Raw genomic sequence first — 23,031 nt, 5'->3', positions numbered from 1 at the left:
CCTGCTCGTCGATTTAAAAGCGGTTACAAAGTGGCATCCTCTTGGTTTCGAGTCAGGCTCATGTTGTACAGATACCAAAATGAGCGCGTAAAAAAATGTTTTCCATAATTTCGTAATTTGTTGACGGGAAATGGTCGAAATTAGCGTCATTGCGATGCAAACGATTTAATCGTTCCGAAAGAATAACTCTGTTCTGTCAACCTGTTGTTCTGAACTTCGTTATAGATACTTTGGGTATGTATCTTGCACAAGAGAAAAGTTTTAATGTCAAGTTTCTTTTAATCGACGGCGACAACAACTACCGCTGCTCGATCAATATTATCCCTCGAGTGTCTTTCTTTATTACAGTGCTTTCTTCCCCGTCAAGCGTTTTCCCTGATATTGTGATGATACTTTCTGCAATATTAGTTCCCCGGTGCCTTTATCATTAAAAAAAAAAAGTGGTTCAATGTCACGTTTTACTTTACATCTTACGAAGGTGGCTTCATCTCTAATCCTTATATTCCTGTGTCCCTCTGAACATAATAAACACGGTCGCCCCCCTTGACTACAAGTTTCTGAGAACAAAAGAAACAATAAAAAAAAGAACAGTGAAAAACGCTTAAAGACTAAATTGAAATGAATCCTATTGGGAATATGTAAGTTTAACGAACAAAAAAAATTAAAAATCACATAATATTTAAGGTCATGAATTTATAAAGATATTTACACTTTAAGAATAAAGAGAATCTTCTGTGGCAGCATAATATACGGAAAAAAAAATTACTAGTTCGACACTTAAACTAACCGTATGTTGGGGACGAGGACGAAGGATTATCAGGATACATAGACACGAGGTTAGTGTCCCGACGATCCTTCGGATCGCTGCGTCTTCCGACAGTGATGTAACTATTAACACGTAATCCCTTAACGTTATATTTTTCCGGTGGTAGCTCCCGCGTTGACGCTAAACGCTTCGTTTCCGGTATTGATAGCAGCGCGCGAACGAGACGCTTAGAGGCGTCTACGATAGCGATCGCCGCGTTTAGCGAGAATTCGAGAGCTGCATTAGCCACCGGCAGTTTGTGATATATTTAGTGAAACAAATTAAAAATGGTTGTTATTCAAATTAAAAAAGAGAAGAAAGAGAGAGAGAGAGAGAGAGAGAGAGAGAGAGAGAGAGAGAGAGAGAGAAAGAGAGAAGAAAAGCGCCTAGCGGTTTTACATCCACACACTTACACACCAAAAGGATTTGGTAGTATAACTGCGCACGCTGCTGAGAGCGATCCGATCCATGTAACACTGATTGTGAGACTAAATCTCATAGGGCATTCCGTGGTAGATAATGGGCGGAAGGTTGCCTTTTAAAGCTTTTTGTAATCTCCGCAGTTTCAAAGAACGTTTGAGAGGACTAGTCAATTTGCGTGGCGGCAATTTGCAGATGTGAAACAATAATTTCTCGTTATATCTCAAGCTCGGGAAGACGAGGGCTTTAATAAAAGTAAAAGGTCTACTCGAGTGAACTTATTTAGAAAGCATTTTAGACATCTTTACTCTGGAATTATTCTTTTCCCTTTCATCAAAGCTTTGCGAATCAAATCGAGGAAGCTGGAGGTGTCGTTTTAAAACTCGGAGTTGTCACTTTTAACGCGACACCCTCGGCCCGTCAATGTTTACCGGTCGTGGAAACTGAGGCAACGGGATTACAAAACGTTCCTTTGAGAGGGTAACAGGCACTGTCAATCTACCAGCTTAATGTTGTTTATTATTACACAACAATTTTATATACATCAAGCCATTTCTACTCATTGCGATACATAATTTTTTATAACGAATTCAGCAACGCAGATTGAACCACCTTACCATCTTACGTCGCCGGCCTCCTCTTAGCAGCGTCGACCGCCGTGTATAACTAATTGTAAATTTTAGGTATTACCGCGCGTATAATAAGGAAAAAAAAAGCGATAAGTGAGAATGAGGCGAACTATCGTGGAGGAGAGGTGGAATAAGAAGATAAACAAAAATGATAATACACATAACAACACACACACTATATATATATTGTAATATTATTTTTCGAACATAGTAATGTAATGTAGAATATAATATATATATTATATATATTATATATATATATATTATCGTATTGTAACGATCATTTCGTATAGCGTTATAGGCTGGACGAGGTGTTTTTGGAGGTTTAAGAGAATTAATTAAGGTGGGCCAGAAGCGGGCGGGCGTGCCGAGCGGCGCGAGGTCACACTGATATTTTTACCAAGTTTTTTCGAATATTGGAGATCCCCGCGATTCCTATATAATGAGAACTTAAATGTATCCTCGCGCCACTGCCGCCCCCGCGCTATTTATTAGCGAGCACCCGCCGACCAGTCGTCGAAATTCGATTCGAGCTCACGTCGTGTTCAACTTCGTACAAATATGGAAACAAGCAACACATTATAACGTATATAACACTTATAAACATACATATATAACATGTGAACAACAAGGTAAACGATATTGACAATTGATCGCTGTGCTTACTCCGAAACTGCGATCATTGAGATTAGCCTCTAATGTATAATTAATTGATCTCCATTATACATTGAGGGAGCAATTGACGTTCTTTTAACAAATCTAAATTTTCCATTCTAAACCGAAGATACATTGGTCCTTTTGTTTGACGATAAAGAATTGCAGCGAAGATGCAAAATTGTGCCATCTGTTTGTAGAATAGATTAAAACATGAAAAAAAATGATATATTTTTTAAGTAGATATATAAAGGTTGTAAAAATATATTTTATTGCAGATAGATATATATCCGAGTTCAGTGTATAGACACAATTTTCACGAGATAACGTAATTATCTCTTCTCATTTCCAAATGTTTCTCAACATAACTCCAATTCGGCAATTACTTGAAATCAAGTCTGTGTCGGTTGTTCCCGTCCTATAATAAAGTACAATTAGGCAATACTAATGGAACAGAAAATAATAGATAAAACGCATCTGTTGCAGTTCAGTAATTGTGAATTGTTGACGACTGGCCCGCGGAGAATTTTCAATTTGTCGCGCCGAAGATCGAAACGATGCGGCCGAGACGACACGGCGAACAAAAGTCGGTCCTTGAATCGGAGCGATTCTCGTCCAACCGCGACGTTTCGTTCTTCGAGGCGACGCGTGCGTATCTTAATTTTTCATTGTTCACAGAAGGGACGAAGAATCGAACAGAGAAAGAGGTGTGTACAGTGGGAATGGTTGGCTATATAATATGAGTAAAAAAAAAAGAGAAAAGAAAAGGAAAGTCAAAACTCACTCCCCCGTTCCCTCCCGCCTTCCTCTCCCTTCATCTCCTACTTTTGAACCCAACACTTTTGGAAACTCCTCAAGTGTCGGCCCGATATGGACAACATAAAAGCGAGATGTTTCCCGACGGCGAGAGAACGACTGTGTAAATTTTGCGAGGACTAATGTAATACGTAAAAAAAATGAGAAAATGAAAAAGAAAATGTTTACTAACACGTTGTGTTTTAACATACATTATCGGATATTATTGGTTGTCGAATAGATGCGCCCTGCAAAATTCAAAACCTACAACGAGTTGCGGCTAAGATAGACTTCTTTCCTTTCGTTTTGTTTTTATATGCAGTTGTTATTCGATATGTTTTGTTGTACGAATATGCTGGCATGTTGAATCGTGGATGAGAACCAAGAGTCGCGAGGCTGGACATATCTATTTTCTGCGAGGCGCAATCGGCTCGCTACGGCCTTTAAGTTTCGCAAGTTCGATCACCGCGTGACAACACCTGCGTTTCGTCCGTCGTACCTGCCGAACGAATTTGAGCCTGCGGTTTTGTTTACCACGGCGAATATACGCAGCGATATTTCGTGCAATGCAGACAGACCGTCGTGGAGCTTGTCCGCAGCGGCACGAGCGGATTGCGCGTCGCTTTTAATAGAGAAGAGAAGTAACTATACGGACTAGAGGAAAATTAACATTGTGATGTTCATTGATCAAATATGTCAAAAGAAGAAGGCCCACTGGTTGAGGCCCGACATTTCTGAGTACACTATAAATAATAAATATTATGTAAAATTTATTGAATATTGCGCACATTTCATTTCATCACCTTATATCTATCGTGCACAGGATGTCTCTAATGATACAAAAATAATTAATCCTCACCTTACACTCGTCGAAGGATGTGAGATTATTTAATTGAATCGTGCATTACTGAAACACTGTTGCAAGGAATCTGGTTGTTTATTTCAGAAAGCCCCTAAGTTAATATTTTCAAAATTAATTTTTAAAAACATTACCAACACTATGCTGCTTGTTTCCTACATGTAAAATAAAATGTGTCATTGTCAACTAAGTACTGCACTCATTTTTTCATCTCCTGAAAATTTACAAAAATTTTCTTAGAGTATTTCAGCAATACACGATTCAATTGATCACTGTGCCGTGCGTGATGATGCAGAGCTGAAACGTACGGTTTATATATTCCACTAGTTGGTACAGACCGAAGTAACGTTAACTTGAACATCGTCAACCGCGCATTGAAATTCTCTCTTCATCTCAAGTTCCTTTTTTACTTTAACGAGGAATAAATTGAGAAAATTAATAATTATTCTAAATTTCTGCGACTTTAACGAGATTTAATTTAAGACGCGATGTAATTTGAAACGAGAAACGTCGAAAGAAGATAAAAACCAGTCAGTTTCAAGTTGATCGCTAAATCTGTACACGAGAAACGCGACGTGTTGTACCGAGACATCTTACATGCCTTTCCTTCTTTCCCGCCAATCTCAACGAGAGGAATCTCTTTCTTCACTTTAATCTTGTTAATTTTGTTATCGATCCTTTGGTCATTTTTTCTTATTTATATAATAAATTTTAGTCGACCTTATCTGGCATGTGTTTAATGTATTTAAAAATTGGATATACAAGCGACGTTTCGACCATCGGTTCTGGTCCTTCTCAAGCCATTACTAAAATAATTGTATAAATAGAATGATACATAGATATAATTTGTTAAATAAATAAATATATATAATATACAATTATTTTAGTAATGGCTTGAGAAGGACCAGAACCGTTGGTCGAAACGTCGCTTGTATATCCAATTTTTAAATACATTAAACACATGCCAGATAAGGTCGACTAAAATTTATTATATTTATTATCACTGGCAACTTTAAGAGACTCCCAAGTTTTCTTATTTACCTTTCGCAATTAATCTCGTTGTTTCGTGATACTGAGAGAGCGCCACAACCGATCCCTTTCAGGATATTCCTTCGCGAAACAGTGTCGTCAGTTTGGCGGAAACACTGCGGAATTTATACTCGCGACTACGATATTTCACGGGGTGTCAGATGTCACGTTCGTTGGGGATTGCATTACGGACGCTCAGCGATGCTGCGGCGGGATGCGTGTGCCGTGCGGATCGACGTTTGAAATGAACGCACATGCGGCGGGCGGCCAATCGCGGCCGGTCGAACGTGCGCCGCGAAGCGATGTGCCGCGCACATTCACCGCGAATGTACGACGGCAATGAGCGATAAGGCCGCGATTGCGCACTTGGTCGGGAAAACGGAGCACGACTGCCATTTTCGCTACGTGAAAACCCATCCTGAGGCTAGCCGACAGTGACATGGTTCGACATGGACGGCAATACAGGCGGAATTTTCTCCTGGTCGAGATTATAGGAGGGAAAAATATGTCGGAGTGAAAATTGCAGGATCACATCCGTTCTGCCCAATGAGGCTGGGAGGAGCGGAAACACGGGAAGTTGTAGGCGCTGAAAGATTCTCCCTCGAAATGGAAAGGCGAGATGGATACTACATGAGCGAGTAATCGTGTCAAAATGTGTACGTGCGGCTGTGTACGAATCCCTTGAACCTCACGAGTCCAAAAAAGAAAGAAACTAACGTTTATTTCTCGCTCGTTCTGTCGCTGACGAGCAGTAGAAGTGTCTGATGTACGGCATATCGTCTATGAAAGTGTCTGATCGCATGTAGCATTTATCACAGCGACTCTCAACGCATCAAGAGTTCAAGTCTCTTTGGAACCAATGATTTCTCTGTAAAAACACAAATTTTACTTAATTCCTTTGCAAAACAGATTTGTGGCGGAAACTGTTAGATTCTCACCTCTTGTCGAGTTCCGAAAGCTAGTAGTCCAGTTAACGAAGTAAAACTACGAAATAAAAATACGCTATTTTAAAGCCATCGAGTTGGACAAATTTGAGAATATCCGAAAGCTGTAATTGACGCAAGTTTAGTTAAGCGATGATAAGCTGCCACTGAATGGACCGTCATCAGCATCATCATCAGCGCGCGGTTTCACGGAGCGAAGGGGACTTTTACCAAGGCGGTTGGCAGGTCTGGGCTCGTCCGCTTCTACTTGGCCTACTCTCCGTGTGTTCCGCATTGGATTTTCGCAATCACCGCGCGGAATCGCGGTAAAAACTCGCGATCACGTTCGCGATCGATCAGGCTTGGAGGCGCGCGGCTAATGAACCTGAGTGCGACCTGAACCGCGAGGTGCTAACAATCGGCAGTCCTTTGGTCGACTCCGAAGCGTCGTGAAAATCGAGGAGCGACCGTCGTCGAGGCGGACGGTCGACGCGGAGTGCTCTCTCTGAAAAATGTGTCGGTGGCTCGCGACGAGGTGCGTCGGCTCCCCGTGCGAGCGAACGCGGCATTGTCGAGGAGCGATTGGCGGAGGACTCGAAAGGCTCGACGTACTTCCTCGACCTGAGACCTCGCGAGAATTCGTGTGCGGTCGCGTGCGCATACGTGCGCAATAGCGCACAGCGTATAGTTGGCGTACGACGGGTTGTTCGCGCGGGCATCCCTTCTGTCGGTCCAAGTGGCTGAGACACTCGGGATCCGAGCTGATAGATAGACGTTTCTCTTCGGTGGACTTTTAATTCGGTTACTATCTTGATTATCCTCCTGAATGTTATCAACTGCCCTACTGGGTTTCCGCGTAAAACTTCGTGATTGTGAAATTTAATGCCGCCTCCTTAGTGGATGTATTATTGATATCGAATAGACTAAACTCTTGCACTTATCTCGATCCCGAATATCTACTGATTGAGATATCTCGGAAATATGAATAGACAGGTTTAGTTAAATGTTTCTTTCTTGTGGACTGTAGTGACCATGTGGTGACTGCTGCAATTATCGCGTGGTAAATCGCCAGTTGAAGCAGGTTATGTGGAAAAGTGTGTTTATCAAAAAATGTGAAGGGATTTAAGCATCATTAATCTGAGAGCATATTGCAAAACGAGTTCTGCATCAAGTAACGTAAATATTTAACGAAAATATATAGTTTTTTAAATACGCATATTTACCTATTTATTTTAGAAGAGATGTTTTACATAAAACACAGTATTTTGTTATTATGTAAGATAAAATCTTCTATTTGAAAAAAGTAGTATATTACTTATTAATTAATTATTATTACTTATACTTATTCAGTTATAACTTGTCAGATAATTACAAACAAATTATCTGTATTGTAAATATATATTCACGAAATATTTATGAAAAATTTTATGGATTTAAACATAACATAATTTGTAATATAATTTCAGTTGTAAATTTCTCCACGATAGATATATATCGATAGTTTGTTAGTTTTGGTTGGTTACGTTCGGAGCACGCGATTGGTTCTACTTGACTCTATTATTGCTGATTAAGGATATTATATTGATTTACTCGGTTAATCTTTTTCATCGCTCGTAACATTAGAATGAAAGATATTATACAATATAATTTTGAAGTATTTAATTTCAATATTTCAGTGTTTAATATTTGCTTTAGTTGTTTATCTTATGTTTTTGTTATATTGCATGTTTGATAATTTCTTACAAAACATATTAAATAAACATAAATTAAAAACATAAGACATTGCTTATAATTCATAAAATTATTATTCTATTATCATTAAAGATTGATGTAATTTTTTATTATTAAAATCAACATTGCCTGACAATTTAAAATTAGTATAAATATGTTTCAATATAAATATATCTTCTCTCTTTGCAGAAGCGAGTCGTTGTATTGGCAGTATCATCTCTTCAAAATATTTTACCATATTAAATTAAAGAACACATTTTACCTTCTGCAACAACATGGACGATGATATCGATGATAAAGACGATACGAAGCGGTAGGAAGTTATTTAAAATTCTTACGCAACTTATTTAATGTTTGTCGCGATAAACATTAAGCTTATAAATGTTTGCCTTTCAGAAAATCGCGTAATCTCAGCGAAAAGAAACGCAGAGATCAATTCAACATGCTTGTGAACGAGCTCGGTAATATGGTTAGTGCCAATACGCGGAAAATGGATAAATCCACGGTGCTGAAGTCGACAATTTTATTTTTAAAGAATCATAATGGTAGGTGCAAGATTATCCACAGCGTAGTTTTCAATTAAAATTGTTAAGCGTTGAGTAAACGTTAAGTAAACGTAAAAGTGTTAATAATTAGCTCAATTTTTTAAATATTATTTGATAAGCTTTTAAACGTAATTTTTTGGCATTACAGTATGTAGTTGCTCATTTTCAGAGATAGCTGTTAGGTCGAGAGTCCATGAGATTCAAGAAGACTGGAAACCATCTTTTCTTTCTAACGAAGAATTTACTCATCTTATATTAGAGGTAAAATTACTACAGATTATAATAAGCTAAACATAAGATTCCAGCAAATTCTGTAGTATTATTTAATGTAGATTTGTAAACTTATAGATTTAATATAATATTATTATAGGCGTTGGACGGATTTATAATGGTTTTCTCTTCAAACGGATATATTTATTACGTTTCTGAAAGTGTTACGTCTCTGCTTGGATATCTCCCGAACGAATTGGAGAACACAAGTATTTATGATGTAACTTTTCAAGAGGATCAGCCACACTTATATAATGTTCTACTAAATCCCGGAAGCACACAAGACAGACGCAGTGTGAAGAAAGGTATTTTTCATAATTATTAGAAGTTAGAAGACTTGTGTGGTTTTATAAATTGATTGAACATAATTTTCTATATTGACAGAGGACCAAATTTCTTTTATGTGTCATATCAAAAGGGGCGGACTAGATTTTCGGGAAGAATCTATTTATGAACTTGTACAGTTTATCGGATACTTTCGTAAGTAAAATATCTCAAAACGTTTTAATTTATACAAAACAAATATTCAGGTAACTAGCTGAATCTAAATTAAATTAAAATTGAGTTTGATCAAAGTAATGCATTATTATAGGCCCTGTTGTGGACAACGATGTTGACAATCTATTGCCAAGTCAGAAACTTAGTAATACCAGCGGATCAGATAACAAGTATTGTCCCTAGTCACATACAAAAATATAGAAACACAATCGCATCTCAGTTCATTCATGTTTAATTTTGCAGATTGGTCTTTGTGGGTACGGGACGTTTGCAAACTCCTCAGCTTATCCGAGAGCTATCCGTAACGGATAATACAAAGTCAGAATTCACATCCCGTCATAGTCTCGAATGGAAATTCCTATTTTTAGATCACAGAGCACCTCCTATTATTGGGTATTTGCCTTTTGAAGTCTTAGGCACGTCTGGTTACGACTACTATCACGTGGACGATTTAGACAATGTTGTTACGTGCCATGAATCATGTGAGTATTGAAAAAAGCGATTGACTGTGCGTGCGGTCGATTATAATTGATAAGGTCATCTTTTAGTGATGCAGAAAGGCGAGGGAACGTCTTGCTACTACAGATTCCTCACGAAAGGCCAGCAATGGATTTGGCTGCAGACCAGATTCTACATCACTTACAATCAGTGGAACTCGAAACCTGAATTTATCGTGTGCACGCATTACGTGGTCAGTTATGTCGACGTAATGAAGGAAATGCGGGCAGAATCGGGGGGTTACGATAAAACGCAAAATCAGGACGTTTTACTACCCGTAAAACAAGTAAGATGATAGACGACACGCGATTATAGAATTCCATAACTGTTGCAGTACTAATCGTATGGGACGAAATAAATGCGTATCAATAAGTGCAAGGAACGGAGACATCAGGGCGGAAACAATTCCGCTCTGATTAAAATTGATTATATCGTTAGTAGAACATTTATGCCGAATCAAAGTTTAAAAGATATTCTTTTCAAATATTTTTATCAATTTATATTGGCTAATACTTTGAGGCTGATACGCTTGATCGTAACCTTTATTACTTACTTTACTTGGAGTTGAAGAATATTGCGGATAAAATATTTGCTGTGAGAAAAGCAGATACGGTTAAACAATGCAATAGAGAAACAAAATAATTTTTTAATTTGCTGAAAAACTGTATAACGAAATGGAAAAACAAAATAGATGTTGTTATTCACGTACTTTGATTATATCTTGCAAATTTTTAAATATACATAATCAGATAGAGCGATAATTATTTAAGTGTTAGAATCTACAAACAAGAATACGATATATAAAGTAATAAAACATTAAAAAACAACATTTTGAAGCAAAATAGAGACAGAAGAAGGAAAGAGAGGGTTCTTTCCTTTTATATGGAATGCCGATAATATTATTATGACTTGAAATCAATTTGCATATGCGCGTATACATTATACTTATATTTGGTTCACATTTTCACACACACAGATAATGACATCTTGTCAAACCGTCACACCGTTAGCGCAATGGTCAAACAAATCGTCGAGGACGTCGAAGTCGATGACAGTCGCTTCCAATCTCCGACATCGTGGCGATGGTTCCAATACGTCTTCAATATCTGTTTCGTTACGAAGTTCACCACATTCACAAATAACACACGGATCAAGATCGAATGCGGCTTCTGCGAGCAGTTCCGTGGTCTCAAAGCCGATTGCATCGGTAGATAGTAGGCAACAGCAACAAACGCAACAGCAACAGTCACAGCAGCAGCAGCAGCAGCAGCAGCAACCGCAACATCAACTCGATGTCAATCAATCGTGTATTAATTTCATGGATCCTGCGCAATATGCAACAGTTAATCTGCAATCGGTCGTTACAACAGGATTTGCAACGCCTGCTGCTCCAATTCTTTCATCTGTACCCACCCATGAGGTAAGAGAATTATTAATCTGTGACATTAATATTAATAGCGTATACTTATATAATTGTATGTAAAATGTACAAGTTTAGTGTATGTAAAATGTACAAATCTAACCTTCCCTTTCGTTTTTCTTAGACCTTGCGAGAACTTCATACATAATACAAAATGCTAGTAAAAATAAAGCATGTCAATAAAGCATGATGATTAATGATAAAAAATTATACTTTAAACTTTAATATACTTGCTATACAGTCTAATATAGATTTTTAGCACAATTTTTATATTTAGCAGTTATACGTATAATTTATATTTCAGCATTTTACTTTTTATTCCATTGTCGTATGTACGTTTCATGATAAGAGCATCCATACTGAATGTAGAAATGTGGGGGATTCGAAACGAAGAAGAATGGTTTTTGGCTCGTGTCGCTACGTCGATTTTTCGCCGAGTTATAGCGTTTTAAAAATCCGGCGCGCGCGCGCCATTCATGAATGAAGGCCGCGCAAGTTTTACGCGAGTAGTACTACGTCCCTAAAAAACTGGCTTTAAAACATACGGAGGCACAGGGGTTCGGTAGTAAACATCGCCGCGCGAGACGCCGCATATACGCGTCGTCAGCTGCTTCTGAATGAGGATTAAGATCGCGAGTCGATATAATCGTCAATAACTTCGCACAGAAAAATCGTAGGAAGATGATCCTGGTCTCGTTGGAAAGCTAAGATTTCAGCGCTTCCAACGAGATAAGAATCGCTTATCTCGGATCATTAGTTTACGAGATTTCATTAATTAATTACAAAAATAAAATTGATTTTGTCCCAAGATCGAGATCGCGAGTCGATATAATCGTCATTATCTCCGCACAGAAAAATCGTAGCAAGATGATCCTCGTCTCGTTGGAAAGCTAAGATTTCAGCGCTTCTAACGAGATAAGAATCGCTTATCTCGGATCATTAGTTTATGAGACATTATTGATAAATTCTGAGAAAATAGATTTTGTCCCAAGATTGAGATTGTGAATTAATCTTTCGATTGGATGAATCTCTCACGTCGTGCATTAAATAGCAAACCTAATTTATGTTCACTCAATATTTATTTTTCTAAATATACACATATGTAATTGTACGGCATTTTTAATAATACAGAAAATTTATTGCGAAAAATATTACCTCAGTTAGGGTTTGAACCTCCCTACACTTTACGCGGGCGTCTCACCAATTTGACCACCTAGGCATATGATAATATTTGTATTCGCAATAACAGTAGGTATAAAGATGTTGTCTACGCGTATATTTTCGTCTAGAGTGTAGGGAGGTCCAGGTTCAAACCCTGGCTGAGGTAATATTTTTCGCAATAAATTGCCTGCATTATTAAAGGTGCCAGGCATGGTCAAGAAAACACTGACGTTCTTATATATTTAATTGTACTTCTGAATAATCATTTCGTTGTGTTTTCAGATGTTACATCAGCAGAGTATAGTAATGACTCCTGCGCAGAACCAAATACAGGATGAATTACAACGGAAACATGAAGAGCTGCAACAGCTGATCGTTCATCAACAAGAAGAATTAAGAAGAGTCTCGGAACAACTCTTTATCGCCCGATATGGGATTCTCACGCCGTTATTGAATGTTTGTATATCTTTTAAATAAGAAATTGTACTGTAGTATCTAACGTCTTTAATTTTCGGATAACTGATTATTTTAACGTACATCTACTTGTCTATGTTTTTTTACATACTGCATTAAAAATTTTTTATTTGTGAAATATTATAATAACATCACAGTTGTTCACTTAAATACTGTCTGTTTAAAGTAACATGAAAAAGCTCATTGACTGATATTTATATTTCAGGCTGGTATACCGTATAATCCATCAAATCCGTGTCAACAGGCAAATCGGTGTAATACTAATAATACTAATGTGCCATTGCCCACATCCAATAACGTACAAGGCGTGAATGTGCTTCCCATACCAATTACTGTGCCAGTGCCTATAGTGCCTACGGAATTATTTTCGCATTCTTTACAAGTGAATCCGTCGCCAGGCTCGACGCATGGCAATGTGGGCGCTATAATTCAAACTCAACAGCAGCAACAACATTCGCAGTTGCAACACCAACAACAGCAACAGCAACAACAACCGGGGCCACCGCAACACGAAGGTAGTAATTCCGATCTCGTGCCTTTCCAAATCTGCCCACAGCAGGCCGAGATAATGTACAGTAATATGGAGGCGTCCTCGAATCAACAGCAAAGATCTTCGCAAAATTAAAAGACTTTAGTATTATATTTGTATTTACCAAGTAGGCTAGAATTTTTATCTTTAAATTTAATATATTTTTTAAATTTATCTAAGTTTTTTATTTATTTATTACTGTGAAAAAATTGGTTTACAATAACTTTTGCTATAATTATAAATATATTGTTGTTCTGCTGCTTTTCTGTTTTTTAGAGAACCTTGTCATTTCTGTTGTATGTTGCAAGTGTACAAAAGTATTTTAAGAAGTTAAAATAAGAATGTTTGTGTGATATTGCGGTAGATATTGCGTAAAATGTAACAGAACTTTCGCATTTTACAATAACTTGCCATTTTTAACATATTGACTATTTCTCATTCCAAGATTGTTGTTGTTTATAATTTGATCTATGTTTTTCTTGTTCGGTGATCTTAGAATAGAGACCCAGACTTCCATATAATGGATTATTTTGCGATTTTCTTTTAAAAAAATTCTTAAACCACAATGTGAAGTAATATTGTGCCTCGCAATATGTAAAACATAAAACCAGAATTTATAAAATTAATTACACGTATTGTATAATAATTTCTAAAAGAGATAAGTTTTGATAATGAATAATAATTTTAACTTAATAATTAGAATACAGTTTATTATACTCTCATTATATTTTATTTAAATTAAAACTTTCCAGTTCATAATGGCCGATATTTTTTATATAATTAATAATTCTTAAGTTTCGCTTTATTTACCTCCCATATTAAAAATGCAACGTATCTGAGTACGGAAAAAATTATTCTCTTAAATTAGAGAATTATTTTGGGAAAACATAAAGTGATTTAATATCTAAGAGTTATTGCGTTATTATATGTGTAAATTGTATAAAGTTACAAATAATGAAAATTTAATAAATCTGAGGGTATTGAGTGTACTAATACAATTTACGCATTTATCGAACAAAGAAGAGCGTATTACTAAGAAGGTAAAAATATATTATATTTAATGTACAATTTTTATGTAAATTTTGGTAATCTCTCCAAAACAATTTGATTATTTCTATAAAGTATAAAGCAGTTTTATAGCAACGAGTGAGAGAGCTACGATCAAAAGTAGACACAGCACGTTTATATGTATTCATTGAATTTATTTTTCTAATACGTGTCGTCAAAACGGAGAAGGGACCAATCTCCACATTTTCCGAAACAGGGTGTATTCATATATTTGTATACGTATATGATGTCGAACAAAGTAATATATATTTTGTGGTATGTATATGTATAATATGTTATCATTTTCTTACATATCTAGTGTATTATAATATATATGTTAGATTGCTATAACATTTCTTAATTGTTGCTCGACCAAAATATCGCCAATAAAACGAAAAGCTTAAAATCGATTAAACTACGATATGTCATGCGTTTAAATTGATGTGATGACAATATTATTGAAACGATTACATAGAACATAAAATACAAGATTAATAAAGATTGGTATAAAAATTTTTAGCAACAATTATTTACATGTTCACAGTTTCATATTATACAATCGAATTTAAAATAAATTGCATTAAATAATTAGTTTTGGAAATTTGAGAAATGCCTACAAATTTTTAATGTTCCTAATATTCAATAATTAATTTCTCTTTGTCAATTATTAATATAAATTTGCTACATTCAACAAAAAAAATAATAAAGATGTATATGATGTACAATATATTTATTTAATATATTGAAATTGAAAAACTGCAAAGTATTTCAATTTTATTCGTTACAAAAATTCTATCCTTCCATGTATAAAAGTTATGTAACAATAAAAATTTCTCAGAATATTACTACACAAACAAAAGTTTTTAATATATATATTTTTAGTGACAGTTTTCTTTGTGTACGTATTACTTTAATAAACACTTATTACGTTTATAATATAATAGCACGATAACATTTTATTAAACTATATATATAAATTATGATAGTATTTTAAAATATATCATGTAGAAATAGCGTAGAATAACATTAATTTAATGGCGTAATTTTCTTAACGCATCCATCAAAATTTGTACTTCTTGATTCACGTTATTTACAAGAGTTTCCACTTGTTGTTTACTGTCGATAATGCTGATGCTCTGCGTATAAGCATCATACCTAACTCCGAATTTTCTTGGTATGCTTTGAGCGAATTTCCTAAAAATAAAAATTTGATCATTCTTTTGGGTTTTTATCCTTATTGCGTTTGTTTAATAAAACAAATTGTGGATTTGCATAATAATTAGAAATAGACAAGAAGTCATATCTTTTGGGTTTTTATCCTTTTCGCGTTTGTTTAATACAACAAACTGTGCATTTGCATAATAATTCTAAATAGGCAAGAAGTCATCTTGCATGAAGTGCATTTCAATTTTGCGATAAATGCACAACCAATATTGCACAATGTGGAAAAAACAAGTGTTGACCTGGGGTGAGATAGATAAGAGAAAATCTACTCGACACATTTATTTATTGTCTCTCTACTCACGTCATCTTTTCTTTTGCATCTTCAAAGTTCTCGGCAACAAAGTATACGGGTTGATATTCCGTTATCGGGTATTTTTGCATTGCAGTCTTCGGTGGGTCGAAAGGTCGAAGCTCTGGCTTGCCGCTCAAACAATATTCCAATTCGCCGAAAGACGAGAGTAAACCGGCACCGTAGGCCTTTAATTCTCCATTTTGTCGACAAATTCCATATTCCACCGTGAACCAGAAACACTAGAAAAACAAGTTATATTAACAGAAATAAAATGAATGCAATATATTGTTTGGTTTTTAGGTAAATAATAGAATTTTTATCTTGTGTTCCATTTTCTATTATTAACTCCGATACTATTAAAAACCAGCCCAGTGAAAAATCGACATTGTCAAATTGATGTCGATTCGACATCGTTTCGACATTGATCGACGAATCGACGTCAACTTGATGGTGTCAATATCGATTCGACATCGTTTCGACATCGATTGACGAATCATTTCTCACTGAGTAGTAGCTAGTTTTTATTTCACAGTTTTAAGCCTTGTGTTCATGATCCAATAACTGTGCCCAAGTTCTAGTTCCGAGAAATGTGTTGCCAATCAACTGCAGCTTTTCCGAAAAAGATGCAAGTTGATTGGTTATACATTTCTCGGAACTAGAACTTGGGCACAGTTATTGGATCGTCAACACAAGGCTTTATTTAGGAATTTTGAACATATATTCGAGTTTTGGTTAACATACTTTATATATCAACTATAACATTACATTCTTTGAAATTTAAGTAAGAATTTTATGATACCGTTGCAAGTTTCTCTATATAATCGTCTGGAGCACCAAGGGATGCCAGACCGATAACTTGTGAAAACTGGGCAAAAGATGGGTCAGCGAAGAGTGGTGCATGGCCCAAAATCTCGTGGCACACATCTGGTTCCGGTGTGTAAAGTGGTTTACTGCTGTGTCGTATGTATTGTGTGCTGTGGAACACCCTGAAAGCTAATCCAGCCAGAAAGTCACGGGAAGACAACAATCCTGCCACTGGGCGAAGTGTAAAGCCGGTAGAGTCTGAAACATTAATTAGAAGGTAATATTTGATCACGAATATAAAATTATACTATTAAATTACACTATCAACTAGTTAGCAATTGGTATTTTCCATGATACAGATAAAAGGAAAGTTAATTATTCAGAGCTAAACAAAATTTGTATGCCATATCTAACGTTAACGTATTCTTAAATCAGCACAAAGACTTTTTCTTCTGTGACACGTAGAAATATTTATAGAGATATTACCTTTCAAGAAATTGGATATATCTTCTAGTTGAGGTATGTTATCTTCACGGTAGCCACAATTTTCGATGAGCAGCGGAAAAACGTGATTGTGCTCTCTGCACGCGTACTTTGGATAAAGCTTAGTCAAGTTTCTGAAGACTATGCCCCACGTAGCTATTTCTTCAGGCGTATATTCTACTTTTGGAATAGGTTGTCCGCTAAAATAATATTATATTTTTGAATTTTACATATGTGTGTAAATTAAACACTTAACATATATAAATATACATGAGATATTTGTAACTAAATAATATGTATATACATATTTTTATGTCTCGCAGTCCAGTTCTGCAATTTTAATACGATATACATCGTACCCTAGTTTGCAAAACTTACTGTTTGTAATGATAAGCAATGTCGGCGAAATATTTCCTTCTTTTTCTGTATACGGGATCCGTGAAACCAGGATGATCGCTATCAAGTTCGGCACCATAAGACAGAATTTGATTAGCAAATTTATCAAGATCGCGTATTCTTCTCGGAAACCATGGTACTGTATCCATGTTGTCTTTATGATTTCTGAAAAAAGTAATAGCTTCTTCATAAAGCTGTATTATTTTTTCATATATTTAAATTGATATGTTATATTAATAATTGATTTAATTATGTTTTACTGAAACGGTGTATTTTATTACGCACCATTGTTAATGAAGAATTAACAAAATATTGCAAGAATATCGAGAAACAAATCTAGATTTTTATTAAAACATAAGATAAAACAACAAATTGTAAGACTATAACTGAAGTCAAATAATTATGATTACATTAATAAAACTTAACAAGTATAACGAAATGATTTAAAAACAATTAAATAATGTTACCATATTTATGGCAAGTTATTGGAAATTAAAAAGTTTAATATACCACAGTTAGTTTTTATCGGAAAGTTAAAAATTTTTACCTAGAAATGATTGAAAAGTAGTTGCATTGATCTCGTAAAGATTCAATTACAGAGGCTATGTTACCACCTGGTGCACAGTCCACCATAAACTCATAGCCATTTGGTCGTCGAAGAGAACTTCTAGACTCGATGTGCAAGAGATTCACTTTGTGTTTCTAAAATAATACGTGCCCTTAGCTTATATGTGTTTTAATAGACCCATTAATAAATGAAATTTTACTCACGACGAAAAGCTGAAGATATTTTCCCAGTGCTCCAACTTCGTCTTCTTCTCTCGGGGAAAATATTAAGCAAGTGCTTTTAGCTGAATCTCTGCCTTCTTTGATGTAATTGCCGCCATGGATCAGTTTCGGCTAACACGCATTTCAAAAATAATTATGATGCGTTAAATAATAATGGTTTTTAAAAAATTTTTCTTTTGTAGAAATATTTTAATGTCCCTCCCTTTGTTTAGAAATTAATATTTTAATATCTCGATATTTCAAGATCTTAAAACGTTTTGATAAAAATAAAAATATAATTATTATTTTTAAATGTGTATTATTGACAACATGTCTTTTATTACTAATATTTTACGTAATAAAGGCTTACATGGAAATGAACAAACCCGTTTAAAAGTTTTTCGTATATTTACTAATATGCACAAATGTAAATAAAATATTAATAATTAATTTATTGAAAGACACATACCAATAATACCATTACATCTGCCATTATTGACTAACGGCACTCTTCAAAGTCTTCGCGTATCGTTATAGTTAAACTGCAAGGTAAACTGACGAATTAAAACTACAGTCGCGTGATCTTTCCATATATACGGTTGCAAGAACCCCCCCTCCTTATTCTAGAGTTCATCGAATGTTTGATGGAAATCCCGGTAATCGGTCGAGGTCCCGGTCGAGAATCCTGAAGCTTGTGCATATATAATTGTTTCCTTATACGCGTATAAAAGCATTATGATATGAACAGCGAGAAGAACAGTTTAAATAGAATATAGATGATCAAGTTTTTTACTACACAGAACAAAAAGTATAAAATTCCAAATACTGTAATCCGTGAAAGGTTTTGCATCATTTTGATTATAGAGGACAGTTTGGGAGTCAAGGACGATTTCTCCTTGTAATGTTCTTGAAATGGAAAGAATTTATCGTTTCACCAGCATTTATAAACACGTTATATATGAGAAAACATTTATTATATTAAGGAAAAAATTTTAATGATACTTTTTATGTTGTTATTATATTATATTATTGTTAAAAATGCACAATACGAAATATCCCGCAATTTGATTAATGACTCTGTTTACGAATACATCCAATATGCAACAAATAATTCTATTTCATCAGATCTCATATGTGTTTAAAGTGTCGATAAATATGCGCGTTGAATAAAATTAAACTTAAATTGCTATTCTCTTTTAAAATTCTTACCAAAATTTGGATAGCTTTTTTATTAAAAATGTCGCTTGACGTATATATGTTACATTTACGTCATTAAATTGGCAAACGTTTACAAAGTGATAAGATTTGATTTCATAATAAGTATTGCTTACTTGATATAACTCAGTATGATTAGTCAATCGTGTGATAAAATTATGTTTTGACGTTAATCGTTAATTGTAAATATTATTTAGAAAATATTTTGTTAAAATTCCGCTGAAAAGTTTCATTGCAACAGCTTCATTAAAACTTGTTATTAAATTTTTATCGGACTTTACGAAATTTAATCTTGTATTAAGGAAAACTTTTTTATTAAAAATTGCATTAATTCGATATCTATGTACATACATACCACACTGTATAAATGTAGCATGATATATTTTTCGTACGTAAAAAATAGTAGATTCTGTGCATTTATTAATAGCTTAAAATTATGCTATTTGTTTGTATCGTTTCTCTGTAGGTTTATATTATTATTTCCAAATTTTAACTAATGTGGATTGCGCTTCTATTAATAATAAATCCTACGTATGTTACACATCTGCATCTTACATCCTATGCAACGTAATATATTTTTCATATATTTTTTTATATATGAAAATAGTAAGATAAATGCAGTAAGTTCTTTGCATTTATTACTAAGATGAATCCATGTTAATTTTAAATTACCAGACAACACAGCGCGCGCTTCGCGCGCGCCATTTGCTCTCTCTAAAAATTCGCATGGTTTGGACAGCTGCAAATAACACGACTAAAGCATGTCGTATCGCACCCAATCAGCATTTCGGAAAAGAGACAATATTTCGAGACTTTCGACTATCGACTTAACACGCCTTTTTTAATATAGGAGAAGAGAAATAAAACTTATAACCTATACGTAGCAAGAGATATTTTTATAAGTTTATATTGTTTCTCTATACATGTAAATTTATTTATATTATTATTTATATAAATAATGTAGATAACCTCTTTGTAGAAGCCATCCTATGCTTTTTTTATTCTTTTTGGTCCGAAAGTAAACACATTCATTCATTGCAAAAAATTATTATCTCTAATAAAAGAGTAGCATTTTATTTTCAAAAACAAATTAATTAAGTACACGCCTTGTCATTTCACTAATAACAATTTTGTTTATACCTTATCTGGAGGTGAACTGCTGAGCAATGAGCTGCTATCTGCCACTTTCTCGGCGTTTGACGTTTGTTTTCGTGTTTGCGCATACATTGTCACAGTAACAAATTTAAAAGTCTGCACAATTAATTAACTTTTGTTTGAAATCCTGTCCCTTATTCGTCGAACGACGCGGAAGAACTGGTGCTTGGGACGACGTGACTATCAGTTTTAGCAGGTTACTTGATAAAAGAGCATCCTTGTCAATGTTGCGAAATAATAAGAGTAATAACTCATATATAGAGAAAAGTACACTGATGTGAAATATATCGTACAGGGTCAAGAAGTTATCAAAAAAGTAACGCGAACGATAATGTAATATCCTTCACGGGTGATTTTACGAAATCATTTATTGTTTATGCGCGTAAATATAATTAAATTTCTTTTGATACAATAATTATATTTATCTCCATATATTTCTAATCATATTATGCTTATAATACATTGCAATTCTTTGTGCCAGAATAAGTAATTTTTTCTTCTGGCAAAAATCATACAGCAATTTTTAAATAAAAGCAATTTAAAGTTATTGAATGAGGGTTTTAAGTCACGCATGAATCAGAAACGATACGTGCTAAATATATACATTGTTTTATTATTTGGGCGTTTTATTATTTTTCTTAATAACTGTATAATATCTAAATATTGCTATTAAAAAAATTTTAATCTTATTTTATAAAAGAAAAATTTTTTATCTGTTTTTAAAACAACTGCTGAAAATAAGATATGTTGATAATATATAAATAATTGTGATTCAAATATTTTAAATATTTAAGGCAAAATATGTTGTTTCAGTTGATATCAGTTAGAAAGTTTTATCTTAGAAAGCCTAAATATTGATATTTAGATATCATATATGCTGTTGTGAAATCTCTTTAGAAAGATAGTAAGAAAGCCTATGGATTTCATAGCCTATGGTCGGCATTCAATAACATATATTCAAGACTGTCTTGAATTAATTGTCTCTAGAGTATCTAAAAATGATCTTAAGATGGTCTTAAATCTAAGATCTGACTATGAATACTAGTCTACAAATATGGTGCGATAAAAGATCTCATTGCTCTCATTAGAGCTACGACTAGAGTACGGCGATTACATAAACAACATTGTTCAGGGAATTTATGAGAAAAATATATAAGTCACAAAGATTTTTTCATTTTATTTAAAAGCGGGAGATATGCGTTGCCTGAAAGGATTGTATCCGTTTGTGAGGTAACACCATTATCTTGTAGATTAATATAAAGCATTTTTAAAATTAATCGTTTCAAGTTTCAAGTAGAAAGATTCTTTATCTAATACTTTAATAGTCATATTGTAGTATGTCGCATCACAATTTTTGCACTTAAGGCGGTATATTACATTACTATTAAGCTAGTACCACACTATATGCGATTCGTAATGCACGATTCGTGATTCGTAATTCGCAGAAATTTGTTGGAAATTCGTTATTACTTACCACAGTATTTGTGATTCGCAGTTTATCATACGTAATTTATTATTTGCCAGTTCGTGTTAACTTCGACAATTTTTAACTTTTACCTGTTATTACACTTGTATCATAAGTCTACAATTAGTCAAGTTTCAATATTACTAAAAAAACCACTATTTTCGTAAAAAAAACCGCTCGGCTAACGAATCACTGCGAATGGCGAATCGCGCACAGCGAATCGACGAATTTTTCCTCCACACTATTCACGAGTATACAAATAACTAATCGCGCATAGTGTGGCGCTAGCTTTAGATGTTCTATCCCATATATAAATTAATTCGTCTTTATATTATACTCTTTTGATGTTATTTAATTTATTGAAACCATATAAACGTACCTTTCTATCAATGTTTGTCGTCAGTGTTTTAAATATATTAGATGTATTAGTCACGAAGGGGATCGATATATAAGGTACACTGAGAAAAATGCTTGGATTGTATCAACAAAACATGATAAAATGTATTTTGTAAACCAAACAGAATTTCTAGTTATCACGATAGGACTCGATACTTTATAATCAGAACCAGTTTGACTTTACTATAAGGATTTAGTTAGTAAGTTCCAGTTGTCTCTATAACACTTGTAGTTATATTATACTAGACATAGACAAAACAAAAGAATAAAACACCGTGTAACCAAAATTTCGGTTAATCGCGTGGGACACTTTAGCAGTTTTATTGTTTCGTGAGTGCTGGTGCGTGTTTGGGGTCGATTGGATCGACATATTTTCTATCCTGTATTATAGTGTAGTTAATAGAAGTGATATATGTGAGATTAATAGAAGAAAAATTATTTTAACAAATAAGAGAGGCAGTTACTTAAAACAATATAGGTATATTTTAATATTGTCTTATATCGCCTTTTTCATATACTTTATTATTAAGATCAATGATTTTTATT

General features: G+C 34.4%; 2 protein-coding genes across 6 annotated transcripts; one reads left to right on the top strand and one right to left on the bottom strand.

Moving 5' to 3' along the window:
* Window positions 1-5,347: 5,347 nt before the first annotated feature.
* On the top strand, window positions 5,348-14,697 carry LOC105567275 (circadian locomoter output cycles protein kaput). Of its 4 annotated transcripts, none has more exons than XM_012022006.1 (12): window positions 5,348-5,847; window positions 8,035-8,158; window positions 8,242-8,390; window positions 8,560-8,651; window positions 8,761-8,965; window positions 9,045-9,140; window positions 9,253-9,328; window positions 9,402-9,640; window positions 9,707-9,942; window positions 10,633-11,076; window positions 12,520-12,693; window positions 12,917-14,697. In XM_012022006.1, the coding sequence occupies exons 2-12, from the start codon at window positions 8,121-8,123 to the stop codon at window positions 13,334-13,336; spliced, it is 2,169 nt and encodes a 722-aa protein (XP_011877396.1). In that variant the 5' UTR covers window positions 5,348-5,847; window positions 8,035-8,120; the 3' UTR covers window positions 13,337-14,697. The 4 variants fall into 4 exon arrangements, with proteins under 4 accessions (XP_011877396.1, XP_011877395.1, XP_011877397.1 ...); XM_012022005.1 differs by having other exon boundaries at window positions 5,348-6,915; XM_012022007.1 differs by having other exon boundaries at window positions 5,348-7,290; window positions 9,707-9,849.
* Window positions 14,698-15,255: 558 nt separating this feature from the next.
* On the bottom strand, window positions 15,256-20,857 carry LOC105567274 (protein henna). Of its 2 annotated transcripts, none has more exons than XM_012022002.1 (8): window positions 20,610-20,857; window positions 18,258-18,386; window positions 18,034-18,188; window positions 17,469-17,651; window positions 17,094-17,290; window positions 16,603-16,865; window positions 15,813-16,042; window positions 15,256-15,481 (listed from the first exon to the last, which is right to left on the bottom strand). In XM_012022002.1, the coding sequence occupies exons 1-8, from the start codon at window positions 20,694-20,696 to the stop codon at window positions 15,319-15,321; spliced, it is 1,407 nt and encodes a 468-aa protein (XP_011877392.1). In that variant the 5' UTR covers window positions 20,697-20,857; the 3' UTR covers window positions 15,256-15,318. The 2 variants fall into 2 exon arrangements, with proteins under 2 accessions (XP_011877392.1, XP_011877393.1); XM_012022003.1 differs by lacking the exon at window positions 20,610-20,857 and adding an exon at window positions 18,724-18,796.
* Between the last annotated feature and the right edge of the window lie 2,174 nt (window positions 20,858-23,031).

This window comes from Vollenhovia emeryi, unplaced genomic scaffold (assembly GCF_000949405.1).
Source record: "Vollenhovia emeryi isolate VEMERY1.0 unplaced genomic scaffold, V.emery_V1.0 DF939139.1, whole genome shotgun sequence".
NCBI classification, from domain to species: Eukaryota; Metazoa; Arthropoda; class Insecta; order Hymenoptera; family Formicidae; genus Vollenhovia; species Vollenhovia emeryi.
This window is presented reverse-complemented; position numbering and strand designations above follow the sequence as displayed.